The 19,413-nt window shown below is 41.1% G+C and overlaps 1 protein-coding gene across 4 annotated transcripts in view; it reads left to right on the forward strand.

The window, feature by feature from the left end:
* Positions 1 to 19,413, forward strand: part of Rundc3b (RUN domain containing 3B) — a 126,078-nt gene that overhangs the window by 63,957 nt on the left and 42,708 nt on the right. For all 4 annotated transcript variants that reach the window (XM_085836480.1, XM_021163318.3, XM_021163319.3 and 1 more), the window contains one exon: positions 9,611 to 9,691. In XM_085836480.1, coding sequence (XP_085692606.1) covers positions 9,611 to 9,691 — 81 coding nt within the window. The remainder of the gene's footprint in view (positions 1 to 9,610; positions 9,692 to 19,413) is intronic.

The following is a 19,413-nucleotide window of genomic DNA, read 5'->3' on the forward strand; positions in this document are numbered from 1 at the left end:
GACTGAAAGGAAAGGGTAGGCTGTATTCATCCAGCAGCAGGCCTCTGCTGGCAGGAAGGGGAATTTCTGGATCTTACTCTTAGTATTTTCAACTACTGCTTTAAAAATGTAAAGAAATAGATTTCAAGCAAACTTAAAGTAAGCAAAATTCTCCTTTTCCCATGTCTAGATAAATTCTGGGAGCATGTCTTAGGTACACTTCTTGAATTATTTGTATTAATTTAAAATATAACATATTGTCAATTTTCCTTTTATTCTCAACAAGATAGGTCAGTGTCAGACCTATAATAAGTGCTAAAATGTTTATAGAGTCTGAAAACATAATTTTTTATTCAATTCATCTCAAATTATATGTTATATTAAAAGTAAAAAGTTGTAAGTGAACTCAAAAACAAAAATGAAGGAAGAGTTTTTATAAATAGAATCATTTGAAAAATCCAACAATAGTAACAAAACAAGACCAATATGACTTTCAGGTTTTGACTTTAATAATTATTTTTCTATAATTTTAAAAAAGGTTACCTTTTTTTTAGTAACTCACATTCTCTTCAAAATATTTGTCATTTTGAGGCCCATTGGTCTTGCAAACTTTATATACCTCAGTACAGGGGAACGACAGGGCCAAGAAGTGGGAGTGGGGGGGAGGGGAGTGGGGGAAGAGGGCTTGGGGGGTTTTGGGGGTAGCATTGGAAATGTAAATTAAGAAAATACCTAATTTAAAAAAATAATAAAAAAAAAGAAAAAATATTAACATACATCAAAAATATTTGTCATTTTATAAGTCTGGATTTCCCATATTTGTGACTTAATGAACTAGTATTAGCTTAATGTTAGGATGAACATCGTAAAGTCTGAAGGTTGTCTAAGTCTTCTATGGTTTTTATTTATTTGTTATGTAGGGTGGGAGGCACACAAGTTCCACAGTGTGAGTGCAGAGATCAGAGAAATACTTGAAAGATCCTGGCTTCTCTTTTTGCCCTGCGGGTCCTGGGGTTGAATTCAGGTCTTTGGGATTGGAAGCAGGCACATTCGCTCACTGACTAATCTTGCCAGGTGTGATCCTCAAGTGTTGCTAACTTGTTACATAGGGTGCCCTATCATCTCAGGCCTTTAAGTCCATGTTTTATGTGTTTGACATTTTTTCCTCTTTTAAAATTTTTTTTTTACATTCAGACCACAAAATTACACGTTTGGCCACTCATGGCCATTTTATGGTGCAAAATCATGTAGTCAGTCTAACTTTTAAAGTTCCCACAGTCTTTAACAGTTCCAACAGTGTTCAGAAGTCTCAAGATTGAAGTGTCTTCTCTTTCTTAAGACAGTCTTTTGACTTGAACCACTGTTAAATAAATAAATTACATACTTCTAACATACAATGATACATTCCCATTCTAAAAGGGAAGAATGCAAGCATATTGAGATTAGACCGAAGCAGGAACTTCAGCAGGCCAGCACCAAATCCTGTAGTTGTATGTCCAGTGTCTTTGGCTTTAGTTTCAAAGGGTGTGTGTGTCTATACCTCCATACACCATGCAGCCTGCAATATATGCCACTCTCTTGGGCTGTTTTCACTCCTGGTCTGCAGCTGTCCTCAAAATATATTTCATGGCCCAGATATATCCAGCATATTAGAGTCTACACTATAATCTTGCCTTAACCTTCACAGCTTCATGCAATGGCCTCCTAGGGCCTCTTTCTAGGGATTCCAGCCTGTCACGCTGTCACACATTGCCTACCATCAGCAGCTTTCTGAATTCTTGGGAAAAGAGTCTCGGATCCCCTCAGACTTGCATCTATTATGCTATCACCAGAGACTCACTGCTCAGTTCTGCTTCCAGCTTGGGTGGAGCCTGAACTCTTAGGACCTAGTTGTAGTAGACTCTGTATGCTAAAACTGATTTTTAAAAAATCCTGTAGAGTTGCTTTCCAAGAGCAGGAAATCTGTCAAGCTATCTCCTTTCAAAAGTCAGAGCCTTTGGTATGTGGGATCTTGCCCTCAGGGTACCTTTCCTGTTGCTCGGGTGCAGAGCAGAAGGCTTCTTCTTACTGGCATTCATCACTCTAGCAATTAGTCTCTTTAGTCTTGACTGGAACCTTAAGCTTCCCAATGCTCGCTCTTGTCCTCTGCAGACTGCACATTTCCCTGCTTCAGCACCATGTGTCCCTCTTCCTTGTAGAACTGAATAAGCTCAATCAATAATAATCATGCCACTCCATTGACGCTGTGCTTTCTTGAAATTTCTTCTGTCAAGGAAATTAGTCCAATCCCTTTAAATTCTGTCTCATATCAGTTCTCAGAATATGAGCCAAATGCAGATTCTTTGCCAAAATAACACATTCATGCTAGAATCTTTGTTTTTCTCTGAAACCTCATTAGCTGGGTCTCTACTGTCCAAGTTTCTCTGGCTTGCCATTGCCAGGTAATATTGCTGTCTTCCAAGGTTCCATCAAAATGCCCTATTAAGCTCTGCTTACAACATTTAATGGCTTTCCAACCCAAATTTCTAAAATCTTACATATTCCTTCTATATAATAAAGACCTAAAACTACATGGTCTTGTTTACCACAATAATAACTCATTTCTGGTACTATTTATGTATTTGCGGCTTTTGTGTTGCTTGATAAAATTCCTTGGCATAAACAGTTTGGGAGAAGGCGTTTTATTTTTATTTGTAGTGTCAGAGGGCTAGAATCCATTATAGCAGGGAAGACATAGCAAGTAGGGAAGACAGAGATGGTAACTAGCAGATCATATCACATCCCCACTCAGAAAGCAGCGTGAGAACATCAAGTGAGGCTAAGCTACAAAAGTGCAAGCCCTCCCTCACTGACAGGTTTCTCCATCAAGACTCCACCTTTTAAAGATTCCATAACCATCTCGAACAATGCCATTGGCAGGGCAACACATGTTCAAAAAAGCCTTTAGGGATACTTATGTTTAAACCACAGCGTGTGTGTGTGTGTGTGTGTGTGTGTGTGTGTACACTGAAAGACCCACAACGTGAGGACTCCCTCACGTTCTGACTCAGGAGAGGCGACACCCCAAAATCACCCACAAGAAACGGTCTTGCTGCAACTTGCAAGAGGATTTTTATTCGAGAGCGTTCTCGGGCCCATGGTCATACACCACGCAGGGGTAGAGGACCATGGCGCCCCGAGTAGTTGAGTAAGGGGGTATTTAAAGGAAGAAACCACAATTCATGGAGGTGGGGAGGGTGTTGTTGGAAAATACCAAAAATACCAGTTAAGAGTCACAAGGAAGTATAAAGTCACAAGTGTCAGGTTATCTCTCAAGACAGTTTCTAAGAGCCCCTAACAATCTAAGAGCCCCTAAAGATAGCACATTTATTTGCATTGCAGGTTCCAGTAATGGTCAGGGTGCCATTCTTTGAATTGAACCCAGGAAGCGGGTAGGTGGAGGAAGGAATGTCGCTATCTGTTTTATGACCAGTACCTGGAGCACTAAGCCACAAAGGCTACACTCCCAAGCCTGGGCCCAAAAGCCTCGAATTTTGTTTTTACTTTGCTATACTTTTTTAATACTTCTTCATTCCCCACTTCTTCTAGTTAATAGTTCTAATCTTAGAACTAGACACTATCTTCTCCCTGACATATTTGATCCTTTAGGGCATAGTACTGTTGTCTCAAAACTAAAAGCCACACTGCATTAATTCTTGTTTTAATAAAGGTGACTTGCCTATTTAACACACATGGACCTATAATTAAAAGCAGAAGCAAAATCAAAAGGGGTCTCATAAAGGTAGATAGTAGGGTGGTCAAGAGTACAAGATAAGGGCCTTTCCACCCGAGTCTCAAGGTTTTCTGCGTGGAGACGTCTAGCAGGTCTTCTGGAGCAGGCCTTCTGGAGCTGCTTTTTCACTCGCTGTCTCACTCACTGGAGCACCTTGAGCCTAGAGAACAAAGGCTGGGAAAGCAGCATGTCAGCACTATGTACAGAGGCTATTTTTACCAGTGGAGGGGGCCCCCTATAGAGTAATTTATAAGGGGGTCAGTCTAAACTGTCCAGGGGTGTTTCTAACCCTGAAGAGCAAAGGGTAGGAGAGCTATCCAATCATTAGTGCCAGTCTCCGCTGTCAATTTGGTTCTATTTATTCTCTCTACCTGTCCTGAGCTTTGGGGCCTGCATGCACAATGTAACTTTTAACCGATCTCTAATATCTTGGCCAGTCCCTGATTTACCTGGGCAACAAAGGCAGGTCCATTACCTTGGGAAGATTTTTTTTTTAGGATCTTTACCTTAGCCAAATTAGTGGGCCCATCTTGAGGCACCTTGGAGACCAGAGCCTGGCGTTAGATTTTCAAGCTCTCCTTACCTTCAGCCATGCCGCAGTCGCAACTGGGGCGAGTCAAAAGGAATCCCATGTCGATCTCATTTTGTAGCTGTGTAGACCTCCGTTGGCTTCCGGGCCATTTTTCTAGCTTCTAACAGAATTCTCTCTCGCTCTTCGGTTGTTAAGAGTATCTGCAACAGCTGTTGATAATCATCTCAAGTAGGCTGATGAGAAAACATAAGGAACTCTACCAACCCTGTGAGGCGTTGGGGATCCTGAGAAAGGGGGTGGTTAGTTTTTCAGTTATAAATACCAACAGAGGAAAATGACCAGTACTGAAGGGTTTAAAGTTTGGGCGGGTCCACCAGAGTCCGCCCGGACTCTGTGCTCTGCAGTTCCATGTACCCGCAGCGGTCCGCCTCTCGACACCCCGAGGGGTTTAGGGTTCCCTCGGCAGCTGGGGTTGAGGCTGTGGATAAGGGGAAGGTTGTGGACTAGGCCACTCAGGAGGCTTCATAGATTTTGGAGGAGCCGAATTGGCTGGTGGCTGCGATTTGGGAGAAACCTTTAATTTCTCTTGTAACATAAGAGTACAACCACAATTTTGAGAAGCAAAACCCAATTTTAACAGTGAAAACAATCTAGTTTTTTCTTTAAAAATGAACTCTAAAAACATTACTTGCTATAAATTTTGGCTGCCTGTTCCTGCACACAAACACAAGAAGGTGTAGCCGCCAATATTTCAAAAAGACACTACCCTAAATCTTATCTTTTATAAATCGGATTTCTAGGATAAGAATTACATAGAATATTACTCAATTTAGGCGTATCTTTAGAGACCTGTTCCCATGGATTGTCTCATGCTGCATGTTGTAGTTCTAAATTACTCTAACCCAGAGTTAACAGTTTTAAGTCAACTTTTTGTTACCAATGTTACAAATTTTTAATCATAACTAATAACTTATGAGCCACTAATCTATAACCAAGACATATAAAACATATTTATACTTTTGAAACTATACAAAAATGAAATGGCTGCATACATTTGCTCATTTAAACCAAACAAAATTCTTAATTTTTCTAGCTGTAATTTCAAGAGAGGAGCACCTTGTCACCTGATGAATCTAATTATCACAAGCACAGAGATTTTTGTAGAACTTGAGAAGCTGCTGGTCCCTATAAGAGCAGCATTTATAATCAGCTCCTAGCAGGGCTTCTCCAGCCACACTAGATTCCTAACTACAGGTGCAGAGCTCCAAAGACCAATTAATACTGTTTATTTAATTCTATTTTTTACCAAATTATCCCCAGATAGTCGGAGAGTACTGCTTTTCTCAAAACCCATTCTCTCACATCTCAGGTGTAAACTATCTCTAGTCAGGGTATAAAGCACCTATGAGAATTACCTTTGCTTTTCTAGATTTTCACATAGCTCTAAACACATACACAAAAACACATAAAACAGAAACCAACAGATCCAGACACATTTGACCCTTTCTTGTCCTCTACAAGCAGGCAAGAGAATTAGACGATTTTGGAGGGGGAAGCTTCCGCTTCAACAGAACTCGGTCCCTCTGACCGATCCGGAGACGGCCAGGCGTCCCTGGCTCTCCTTACCTCCCAGGGCGTCCCCCAGGGCCACAGCCTGTGGTCCTCCTAGCACGTCTGCCGACCACAGTCCTCCGGTCCTTACGGCCCAAAAGGACAGCTGCAAATACCGACCGCGCGCGCATTTCAGACCCCATCACCCCATCGTCTACAAACACCAGCATCCATTTCTACCTAGACGACCAAAACCAGAGAAGCACACTTGTTCCTCACTCTGCCAGGTGTAAAACCAAGGCACGAGGTGGGACTCGAACCCACGATCTCGCAACCCGAAAACCAAGGCACAAATTTCACTCTGCCAGGTGTAAAACCAAGGCACGAGGTGGGACTCGAACCCACGATCTCGCAACCCGAAAACCAAGACACAAATTTAATAAACTCAGATGGATCCGAACTCAGACTTCGCCATGCTTCAGAAACATAGGACAAGACACAAACAACCCAACACAACAAGCACATGTTCCAATGTTCGTTTCAGAAAACAGACACTCAAAACAGAGACACCGGCCGGCACACACACAAGAGGGGATCCCCATACCTCCAAGTCGGTTCTCGGGTGTGAGGGGTGGTCGCGTTTCCCGGCCAATGCACCAAATGAAAGACCCACAACGTGAGGACTCCCTCACGTTCTGACTCAGGAGAGGCGACACCCCAAAATCACCCACAAGAAACGGTCTTGCTGCAACTTGCAAGAGGATTTTTATTCGAGAGCGTTCTCGGGCCCATGGTCATACACCACGCAGGGGTAGAGGACCATGGCGCCCCGAGTAGTTGAGTAAGGGGGTATTTAAAGGAAGAAACCACAATTCATGGAGGTGGGGAGGGTGTTGTTGGAAAATACCAAAAATACCAGTTAAGAGTCACAAGGAAGTATAAAGTCACAAGTGTCAGGTTATCTCTCAAGACAGTTTCTAAGAGCCCCTAACAATCTAAGAGCCCCTAAAGATAGCACATTTATTTGCATTGCAGGTTCCAGTAATGGTCAGGGTGCCATTCTTTGAATTGAACCCAGGAAGCGGGTAGGTGGAGGAAGGAATGTCGCTATCTGTTTTATGACCAGTACCTGGAGCACTAAGCCACAAAGGCTACACTCCCAAGCCTGGGCCCAAAAGCCTCGAATTTTGTTTTTACTTTGCTATACTTTTTTAATACTTCTTCAACACGTGAATGCACAGACATTGGGGAACCTTTATGGATTACTTCTTTCCATCCGCCTACAGTCACCAGGCTTTTGCAGCAAGTGTCTGCCTGCTGAGGCATCTCACTGGTTATTGTTCACTGACACTGTGATGAGTGAGAAAGCAAACACCTTAACATAAGTTAGTAGTGTTTGTGAAAATGAAGGAAAGCTCATATAAAGTGATGCCGCTTTAACTCTGTTCTTATTCAAGCCTGGGAAAGCAAACGCACTCTTTGTATAAATATGTTAAAAGGAATATTTTAGCAGTCAAACTTTGGAACAAAATTAAAAGGGTGGAGTTCATATGTTATATCTTTTTCTCTGGAATATTTTTATAGGTTTTTCTACATTTACACTTTTGGAGGGTTTGATTTTTTTTGTTGTTCATGTTTTAGTTGTTTTAAGACAGAGTTTTGTTTAAAACTGGGATGTCTGTATAACTACACTGAAATTGTTAGCAATCATAATCATAAACCACATACCTTTTTATCTTGTTGTATGTGTCATAGAAAAGTAGAGATTACTGGGGTTAGGTCAGAGACTTAGATTTCCTTTATTGGCTGTGAGCATTACAGAGTGCCTTTGGGCAAGTAGCTTAATCATTTTCTTGGTCTTATGATCTCAGAAGAAGATAATTAGAGATTAAAAGATTTTTCAGTACCACTTAGAAATCTAAGTTGCAAGCCTTTCACTTACTTAGCTAGTTTAGAAAATGTTTGTTTACTGATTAACCAGACCTTTTTAGGGGCTACACAGTGTCACCTGAGAATGTGTATTTAAATGTGGGAGACAGATATTTCAACATTCTCTGCTGACATTTTGAATGTCCAATAAAAGTCAACATATTGTAGTTTACATAAAAATGTAGTTTATCCTGGGCATATATCCAGAAGATGTCCCAACCGGTAAGAAGGACACATGCTCCACTGTGTTCATATCAGCCTTATTTATAATAGCCAGAAGCTGGAAAGAACCCAGATGCCCCTCAACAGAGGAATGGATACAGAAAATGTAGTACATTTACAGAATGGAGTACTACTCAGCTATTAAAAAGAATGAATTTATGAAATTCCTAGGCAAATGAATGGACCTGGAGGGCATCATCCTGAGTGAAGTAACCCAATCACAAAAGAACTCACACAGTATGTACTCACTGATTAGTGGATATTAGCCCAGAAACTTAGAATACCCAAGATATAAGATACAATTTGCTAAACACATGAAACTCAAGAATGAAGACCAAAGTGTGGACACTGTGCCCCTTCTTAGAATTGGAAACAAAACACCCATGGAAAGAGTTACAGAGACAAAGTTTGGAGCTGAGAGGAAAGGATGGACCATCTAGAGACTGCCATATCCGGGGATCCATCCCATAATCAGCTTCCAAACGCTGACACCATTGCATACACTAGCAAGATTTTGCTGAAAGGACCCTGATATAGCTGTCTCTTGTGAGACTATGCCGGGGCCTAGCAAACACAGAAGTGGATGCTCACAGTCAGCTATTGGATGTATCACAGGGCCCCCAATGGAGGAGCTAGAGAAAATACCCAAGGAGCTAAAGGGATCTGCAACCCCATAGGTGGAAAAACAATATGAACTAACCAGTACCCCCCAGAGCTCGTGTCCCTAGCTGCATATGTATCAGAAGATGGCCTAGTCGTCCATCAGTGGAAAGAGAGGCCCATTGGTCGTGCAAACTTTATATGCCTCAGTACAGGGGAATGCCAGGGCCAAGAAGTGATAGTGGGTGGGTGGGGGAGTGGGTGGGGGACTTTGGGGATAGCATTGGAAATGTAAATGAAATAAATACCTAATTAAAAAAAAAGAAAGAAAAAAAGAGAAAGCTGTAGTTTAAATTGTGTGGTGGTTTGAATAATAAAAGTCCCCATAGGCTCATATATTTGAATTCTTAGTCACCAGGGGGTTGAGCTGTTTGAAAGGATTACAAGGGTTAGGAGGTGGAGCTTTGTTGGAATAGGCGTGGCCTTGTTGGAGGGAGTATGTTTTGAGGTTTCAAAATCCCATACCACACCCAGTGTGTCTCTCTGTTTCTGTCCCTCCCTCCCTCCCTCCCTTCCCCTTTCTCCTTCCTGCCCTCCCCCTCAACTCTCTCTGTCCCCCACCTCTGCTTATGGATCTGGATGTAGCTCTCACTACTTCAGCAGCACACCTCCCTGCCACCATGCTCCTACCATAATGATAATGGGCTAAGCCTCTGTAACTGTAAGCAAGCCCCCAATTAAATGCTTTTTTATTGGTAAGAGTTGCTGTGGCCATGGTGTCTCTTTATGGCAATAGAATAGTGATTAAAACAGATTTCTCAGTAAATTTTAATTTTGCTTTATGAAACAATAAACCATTATTTATGTAATAATGTACTGACTTGAATAATATTTGTCATTAGTATTGAAAATAGAACATTTAAAATACTTATTTATAACAAGTAACAATTAAATTATGAAAAATTCCTATGAAGTTATAACTCTACGATTTATGAACTAACATGAGTGTTTTTCTGCTTTCTTAGCTTCTGCCTAAAGGGAGAAGGATTAGATGGCACCTTCCCTGCTGTGATAGACTATACACCATATTTGAAGTTTGAACAAAGGTACTTGCCATTTTGAAAAGTAGTTGAAATCTTAATTGTAACTTAATGTTTTGAATAAGTTTTACCTGATTTAAACTTTGTATGCAACATTAATTTCTTACCAGAAATTATTAGTCAGAACTATGATTTGGTTTAGTGAATAAAGTGCTTACCTTACAAACAAGAATTTCTAACTTAGTATCAGTAAAAGTCATATAAAAGAAAGCCATGGTGGAATGGGTTTGTAACCTGGGCAGTGAAAGGCACGTGGTTTCCCAGAACTCATGGCAGGGCAGTCCAGCTGAACTAGTGAGCTGCAGACTCTAAGAAAGAGACCTAGTCTCAAAAAATAAGGTAGAGAGCCATAGAGAAAGACACCCAAAGTTGACCTCTGTGAATGTATACACACACACACACACACACACACACACACACACACAAACACACACACACACACACACACACACACGCCACACACACTGGGGGGGGGGGATTGAGAGATTATTAGTGAGTTATTATTAGTCTCTAGTTGCATTTTCAATATTTATGAAAAAGCACAATTTTTATCTTAATCTCAGTGTGTAGCTTAAATAAAAATATCTATATTACTATAGTAATTTTAAAAGAATTGCAACTATCTCTGCTCTGAAATATTCCACTGAAACTTCAGAACTATAGTTCATCTGAGTATGGTCCATTTTGAAGAAATAAATTTCCCTATTATTTCTATGTAAAATTTCAGTTATTTTAGGTAAATTCAGTTACAAGTTCACTGACCCTTAACCTTTACGTTTATTAAAAAAATTGTCTAGCAATTAATTCAACTACTAATATGTGTAACATTGTGTAAAAACTCTGGATTTTCTATAATTTCATTGAAAATTAATTAAATGAAATCTGTAAATATTTTTTTTAGTTTCCTAATCTTGCAAACAGCATGAAAAATCTATTATACTTAAACATTGTAGTCAGGCCAAAGTTATAAGGTACTCTGTAAATTGTATATACATGTAATAAAGGTACATAAGTATTCAATGAATATGTGTTACATATCTAATCTAGGAAAGACAATTTCTATGTCTCTCTCTCTGTCAGTCTTATTTTCTTCCTCTCTCTCTCTCTCTCTCTCTCTCTCTCTCTCTCTCTCTCTCTCTCTCTCTCTCTCTCTCTCTTTTGAGACTACAAGGTCTCTCTCTCTAGCCCTAGCTCTTCTGGAACTCACTATGTAGACCAGGCCAGCCTCTAATTCACAGAGATCCACCTGCCTCTGCCTCCTGAGCGCTGGCACCAAAGGCGTGTGTCACTATGCCTAGCTTAAAAAAAGACATTTTCTTAAATGCCAGTGTGTGTGTGTGTGTGTGTGTGTGTGTGTGTGTGTGTAAAACATTAGAAACTTCTGAATGAAAAGTACAGTTCCCGACTCCAAGCAAACTACCAGCTAGTAAGAGATAGCTTTCTTTCTTTCTTTTTTTTTTTTTGATTTAAGTTTTATTGCATTATGATGAGAAAAATACATAATTTCAATTTATCTGAATTTGTTAACATTTAAAAACATATTTTGAGTAAATAGACTTACACCACATTCTTCTTTTCCTTTTGTACCCCAACTCCTCCGAGAGAGCCCCCCCTTCAAAATCTGCAATACCTTTTGTTTTTTATCATATTCTTTAAAATTCATAAAATATTGTAACAGTAAAAATGAGTATTATATAAAAGTTGTTTGATATAAAACAAGAATCAATTGAACAGTCTTATGTAGATGTTTGTCTACAGCAATACTGAAAATATTTTCTCAATATAAATTTTAAGTAACTCCAAATATGTTAACTGTATGTTATTTTAAAATAATATATCACTATTAGTTTTTTAATGAACATAAATAGATACAATCTCTTTGTTTTGTTTTTAGTAGAGCTCTTGGCTCTTACTGTGGTACAGACACAAAATAAGAATAGTTTTTGGACATTGGAGTTCATTGTAATAAGGCTGTACTTGAATGTCCCTCACATCACCAAAGGATTTTACCTCTCCAAAGTAGATAAGCTAAGAGTTGACAGTTATGCTGCTCAAGGAATGAGTTGTAGGTACAATTTTTAGATACAGATTTTCTGCTATAGTTAAAGCTATTTGACTTGAGTGATTGTTGTCATTCTCAGCCCACAGGAAACAGGTTACATTCATTTAAGAAATGGTGCGTGTATTAAGATGGTCTATCCAGTGTTTCAATAAACAATGGTTCTGCTTGGAGGGTGGCACAGACTAAGATAGGTGAGGCTAAGATTCTGGTTCATTGGCTGTGATGATTTTGAAAAGCATACATCTCAGAAAAAGAGTAACTTATAAAGTCCTCTTCTTCAAAATTGATACAGTAATTGTAAATATCAAGCGAAGCCTTCAGTCTCACTCTTTGCTGGTTATGTCCAGTTCTACCTGCTCTGGCTATGTCTGACTGGAGCCTGTCCTTCCTGTGATCCTGGTTGTGTAAGAACTCCTCCAAGTCCAGCTGTCTCTGTGATCCTGTGATTCTGGGATCCAGGATCCTTGAGATCCTGGGTATGTCTGAACTCCTGGGAGTCAAGCTGCCTTTGGAACCTTGAGATCCTGGTGTGACCAAGCTTCTAGGGTCCTGTGATCCTCTGATCCTGGCTGTGTTAGAGCGCCAGGGAGTGGAGCTGCCTCTGGGTATTGGGCTGGCTGTGGCGCTTGTGCTCAAGGTCTGCTCAGACATGCCCGAAGGAACCCATGCCACTTGTCTGGCAGAGTTCCTACGTGCCTGGTCCCGCTGGTCCCAGTTACTCCTGGTGTTGGGGACAGAAGCTGTGTCTTCCTCACCTCTGATCCTCTCAAGAGATTTCAAGTAAAAATATTTGTAACTTTTCTGGGGACATGTGATGACAGACCAGAGCAATTATTCCACCTAAGAGTAGCCTGGTGTCCAACTGCCTTCCTTGCTGTCAGTACCATGAGCATGGGTGAGGGGTTACTTCCAGGGAAAGGGTGAGGGTGAGGTAGCTGGATCTCTGGAAAGGCCACACTGCTGTGGTAGTGGCTCTTATACAAATGTTCCCCTTGAACTCAGAAATCCGCCTGCCTCTGCTCCCCCCACCCCCCCAAAAAAATGTTCCCCTTGAGCACCCTGCACAGCTTGGCCTGAGCTCCCCAGGAAGACTTTATGAGTAGAGGAATTTCTATGCTTTTGGAGTCTTGTAATGTTAATTAGCTTGCTGAGGTGTTGTAAGCCCCCTCCTGCAGGGTTCCAAGGAAATAGCTACACATCAATAGTCACCAGCTGGGATCACCCTCACCCCAACAGGCAAAATGTAGCTGATTCAAAAATACTGAAGTGTCTTATGTCTTGTATAAAGGATACTAAGTTGAGAAGCAAAATCTAGCCAGGAGCCAGTTAGTAATTCTGACATGGAGGTGTCCCTTTGGAAGTGTTTAAGCCATGCTGATTGTTACTGAGAATCCACGCACAGACTGGGGTTGGACTTGCCTCATGGACTTGGTAGACAGTTTTTAAAACTCTGTAAAGTTCCTAATGTTCTTTAACTTTTTCATATAACTAAATACTGTATGTTGCTAAGCTTTTTCACCATGTTCCCTCCTTTTCCCACTCTTTCAGTCCCTGAACCTGTGTTTCCTATATGGCTTCACTTCTTCTTTATGTCACATACATACATGATTCGATGTAGCATTAAAACATCTAGGAACCACCACAGTGTTTATCTCTCCCAGGATGGCTTAATTTACTTAATATGATTATTTCCAGTTATATCAGTTTTCCTGAAAGCATGACTTTGTTCTTCTTTATGGCTGAGAAAAATTCAGTTAAGTATATGTACCACGTGTTCTTTGTCCTGTCTACTGTTAGAGGATACCTAGGTTGGTTCCAGAATTTAGCTAAGTGCATTGTAAACATGGTGCAAGTGTCTCTGTGATGCTCTGACTTGGAGTCTGTTTGCAAGCCCAGGAACTATATCTGGCTCATGTGGTAAATCCAGCCTTGGGTTTTTGAGAAACCTTTGTAGTGGCTTTTATTCATCTGAACTATTTTACATTTCTACCAAAAGTGTATCAGCTTCCCTTTTATTCACATCCTTGCTAGCATTCATTGTTACCTCTTTTCATTTTTCTCCTTCAATCTATGCTCTCTTTATTTTTACTATAGTATTTTTATCATTTCAAAATTCCATTCATGAATACAATGCATTTTGACCGCAGTCACCCCAGCCTTCCCCTTAACTCCTACATTCATCCCCTACCCTCTCCCATTTGAACGTCATATCCTCTTTAGTAGTCTAATAACCCACTGAGTCCACTCTGTGCTCACAAATGTGGAGCCATCTACTGGACATGGCCCTCTTATCAGAGACCATGCCCTTAAACATTGACCTGTCTTTGCCCAGCAACAGTCAACTACACCTGAGGGCTGAAATGTTGACAGGCTTCTAACTTAGTACAGGCAACTACTGCTGCTATGAGCTCAGGAAAGCAGTAGTCCTCTCAGATCCAGGAGACACTGTTGTGCTTGGGTCTTCCCCAATCAAGTTCATCTTACAGTCTTTCTACCCTCCTTCTTGAGGTCCCTGAACCTTGTGGGTAGAGGGTGTGATACAGATGTCCCATTTATGACCAAGTACTCCACAGACGCTTATTCTCTACACACTGAACAATCATGAGTCTCAGCCCCCAGGAAACTTCTCTGGTGAAGCCCAGGGGCTGCACCAACCTATGGGTATAAAGCACAGATTTAGAAGGAAGTTGATACCGTGTCCACGCAGTGCACTAAACTAACAGTATAATTAACAATAATAGCCTTATCCTCAGGGTCTATAAGTTCCCCAGTCATGGGTTATTGGCCAGATTTGCAGTACTAGGCATGTATTTCCTCCTGTGGCATGGGCCTTAAATTTGTGTTTCCTTAGAATATCCTGGTGTTTCATCTCCCCTTGGATGTAGTATAGCCTGTCCACTGATGGGGTGTAGCATGGGAATGTAGTGTAGTCTGTCCACTGCTTTTAGTTTCATATCTCAGTTTTCCTTCCTGGACTCCCAGCTGCCTGTCACACCTCTCCTTTCTAAAGATTGAATTTCTGACTCTGGCAAATGATGAATGGTTTCTTCACAGGTCAGTTCACAGATGTCGGTTACACCTCTGGGTGGTGTGGTAAGAGCACATTTGAGAATGCCCGCCGCACCTCAAAGCTGTCCTTTGTAGGGTTGAGTCATGGAAGTTAATCTTGGGTTCATGAGTTTTGTTGTGACTGTTGCTGCTTGTAATCCGAGTCTATATTCCCCTCCAGACTCTGGATCCAATCAGGTTTCTCCCTCACTGAGTTCTTACTCAGTTACTTCCTCCCTAACCAGAATTATTTTGTTAGCCTGGTCTTATTGTATGGTCCTGTGACATTTGCTCTGGGTTTACTGAAAGTGCAGTTCATAGAGGGTTTCTGGTCATTAGATTGCTCACTTAACAGTGGCAATCTTTTTTTTTAAATGTCACAGACATGGCTGCACTATCTTTTTCTGCTACTGCCAGGCCTCTTCTATCTGACTCCTCCCTCTCTTCCTTCTATCTGACTCCTCCCTCTCTTCCTTCTATCTGACTCCTCCCTCTCTTCCTTCTATCTGACTCCTCCCTCTCTTCCTTCTAGCTGACTCCTCCCTCTCTTCCTTCTAGCTGACTCCTCCCTCTCTTCCTTCTAGCTGACTCCTCCCTCTCTTCCTTCTAGCTGACTCCTCCCTCTCTTCCTTCTTATGGAAATGTCTGGAACTACTCTCTTAAGTTACCAGTACCTCTTCACTATAGGAGAAGCCCCAAATTTAGCCCAGGGATCTTAATTTTTAAAGGACATCTACATTAGTTACTTTCTTTTTTTATGGCTAAATATCTGACTTAAACTGCAAACCATTTTTCTCCCTAAGTGTAGTGCTCCACACTGAATGATCCCAGCAAGTGACCGGTTGAGGTAGGATGAGCTCAAATTCAGGGCCAGCCTGAACTCTATAGCAGGGAAGAAAAAACACAATTTTCTGACTTAAACAAAGGAGAAAAGGTATATGTGGCTGTCAGTTTTAGAAGATCCAGCATGTGGTCCTTTGGTGTCATGCTCTTGAGCATAACCTCATGGTGACAGAGCCACCTCTCCCTAAAAGGCACAGAAGAAGTAGAGGAGAGAGAGGAAATGGGGAGTGGTATACTCTTCAAAAATACTCCCAGGAACCTCCTCCCACAGCTATGCACCCTCCTGAGGGCCTGCCTCCTCCAGAGGCAGTTCTGCCAGCTTCAAAGTGAGAGCCGACCCTGGGTGTGTGTGGATACTTCACATTGAAGCCCGAATGCTATGAGAGTCTCACCTCCACAATGCTGCCTCTAGATTAATTGGAGAGTAAGACATATTCACTGAGGAAAATGAAAGTACAGAAAGGTAGACAGAATGATTCTGTCACTAATTACCCTCAAGAAATGGCTGTTAGGAGCATTTCCAGTTTTTTCTAGGCACAGACATATTTTTCTTAATAGAGATGCAAATAATACACGCCCCCACTGCTTTCTCCTTTAAACACCATATGAGAACAATTTCACATGTGCTGAACCTTCCTTCTATAGCAACATTTACTACACTGCAAACACTTTCGTAGTTATGCTTGCTTGTTAGACTTTTAGAGTGTGTTCATTTATTAATTAGTGCATGCAGTTTTATAGCAAACAAGTTTATAATTTTTTTAAACATTTTATATGGAAACAGGATTTTCTCTTACATGAAAAGAATTCCTAACAAAGCATAAAAGTTCAAGGCTTTTCTACACCCTCCTTTGCTTTGAATAATAACACAGAGAGCTGATATTTATTAAAAGCTTCTCAGCGACTACAACTAGGCTGGCTTGGCCTACTTTCCAGCCTCGTGACATTACCTGCCGTCTTGGTCTCCCCCTGGTCTTCTTTTTCATTCCTGTTCTGATGGTGACTGCCCCATAGTGACTTCTTCATGGTGAACTCTGAAGTCTCACCTTAACTCCCCTCCCAGCTATAGGCCGATGGGCTCAGATGCACACAACACTGAGACAGGAGATAGCTGACAATGCCAGAGTCTGGACTGCAACCAGCTCTCTGGGCAGGGTAATCAGCATCTGAACCCAGTGTACAGAACCATGCAAAAGCAACAAAGGAACTCCTGGGACAATTCGCATATGTTTTATTAAAGTTTTCTAAATACACTGTAAATTTTCCATTCAGAGAGATCATACAATTTCAGTATATCAGGTATATTTGAGGATGCCTGCTTCTTACTCTTTCCACATAAGTATTAAAAGTGAGGCAAATTTTATAAGAGAAAAATTATATCATATTGTTTTGATTGCTGGTAAAGTTGATTATTTTACAATGTTAGCTAAAATGCCTCTCTTTAAATGAAGGTATGTTCTTCTGAAACTATAATATGAAATAAATAGAAAATATTAAAATATATTACATATTTAATTCAGTGTTTCAAGTTGTATACCAGTAAGAAAATAGTTGTTTTTATCAAACTGCTACTTGATACAATATTAACCATTTTTCTCAGAGTGTGGTGCTCCGCACCTATGATCTCAGCATGTGGCTGACTGAGGTAGGATGATCTCAAAATCAGGGCCATCCTGGACTATATAGGAGAACAAGAAAAAAGTACCTTTTTCTTAAATATACTCTATGCTGAAATTTTAAAAGGTATTAATTGTTTTTATTTTATGGTATTTTAAATCAGCTTTTCTGTTTTCCCCATCAACTCTTAATCCCTCCGTCCCTTTATTATGAGAAAGAGAGAAAGAGAGAGGGAGAGAGGGAGAGAGGGAGGGAGGGAGGGAGGGAGGGAGAGAGAGAGAGAGAGAGAGAGAGAGAGAGAATCATTATTAATAAGGGTAGCCTAGAACTTACTCTATACCCCAGGTTGCCCTCAAGCTCAAAAGCATCCTGCCTCAGCCTCACAAAAGTGTAATAACAGGCTTTGGCACCACACATGGCTTTAGGTTTTTTTGCACATATTTTCAAAAATTATTGTATACTTTGTATGTGTGTGCATGCATACCCGTGAACACGTGGTATGCATATGTGTGTGTGTGGCTATGCATGTCATAGCATGCATATGGAGGACAGCATGCCAAAGTCAATTCTTTTCTTCCACTATGTGGTCTATGGGGATTAAACTCAGGTTCAGCCTCTGCAGTGAGTGCAGTATCCACTGAGCCATCTCGCTGGCCTGCTTTTACTTTAAATCAGAATGATTTCAGCATATTATCTTTTCCTTAAATATTCTTATTTCCTGAAGAGTAATATTTCCACATACAGAATTACTGAGTTAGACCATGTCTGATTACAAATGTCATTAAACATCCCTTTCTACACAGTACATCCCAAGTTCTCTGCACCCTTGCTCCTCTCAGCATGGTTAATACATTGTTTTGTGTGTAATACCAGCCTTTGACCTGTGAACTACATCTGATCCTTTCTCTTCTATTGTCTTTGTCCCAGCAATTGTTCCCTCTCCTTCATTATGCCTTTCCTAGATCCTTTCATGCTTCATAGTTTAAAGACAAACTGGAAAGCAAGCTCCCGTATTACACAGTCACAACCCAGAACATGTCAGATGATCCAGAAATGTAGGGCTTTCCCTCCACCAGCATGTATGCCTGCAGCAGATACCAGCTGGGTGTCCTGTAGCTCAGCTGAGTTCCTGTGCTGTCTGCCTACTGTCCCTCTCTGTGAAGCACTCCCTCCTCCCAGGTATGAGAAAGCGTTCATCTGAAATAGGATGTTCTCAGGCAGGGTCAGAGTGATGGCCATTTGTAATAGAAAAGGCAACGGAGGGTTGCGGTATCACTCTTGCTTCTGTTGGCCTGCTTAGGAAGAGACATTTCTTGCCTGTTCCTATCTGTAATAGATGAATAGAGTGCATGAGGCCAGGATATAAGAGGAGAGAGAGAAGGAAGAAGAGACAGACAGGGGCAACAGAGACACTTGATTCTGTTTTCTGAGATTTCTAGTACCCCAGTATTAGAATCCAGCCTTTCATCTTTATTGCTCTGAAGCTGTTCCAAAACTGCTTCAGGAGCCAAGGACAAAAGGCCAAGCAACATTAACCTTATTGTTCTAATCACTTAGGAAAAACAAGGACTATGGCGTGGGTTATAAGCCAGGAACTATGAATGCAAATAAGTAAATAAAAAGGGGCATTGGGGTGCCTTCATCCCCAGTAGAGACCCTTTTAAATGAGGCTCCAAGGTTGTCTATCCAGAAAGACAACAACCCCAACCTATCACAACAGTATAAACATAAAGATATTAAGTTTGTACTTGCTTCAGTTCTCTGTGCTTTTAGCCACATGACATCATTGCCAAATCTTAGCAACTCCACCTTAACCTGCATCTGAATTTTTGCAATGGCCTCTGTGGTATCTCCCTTTGGCTACTGTAGTTGATCCTTGACAAAACAGCCTAGTATCCTCTTGGGCTCTGAGTCATATTTCACTCCGCTTTAGAAAACCTGTATTAACTTCTTTCAGTGTAACACAAAGTAAAAGGCAAAACTCTGGGCTTGTCTGTGAACTCCTCTGTTGCCGGTCCTTCCCACAGAGCCCAAGAGTGGGTCCGTGTCTTGAGCACTCTAGGCATGCCTGCCCATCGGTCCATTGGTGTCTGAGTTTTTTCCCTCCTCTACCCAGGAAAGACGTTGCTAGGTTATTTTTATTTTTACCATTCTCTAG

The sequence above is a fragment of the Mus caroli genome, unplaced genomic scaffold (assembly GCF_978045245.1).
Source record: "Mus caroli unplaced genomic scaffold, Mus_caroli_1 scaffold_4, whole genome shotgun sequence".
NCBI lineage: Eukaryota > Metazoa > Chordata > Mammalia > Rodentia > Muridae > Mus > Mus caroli.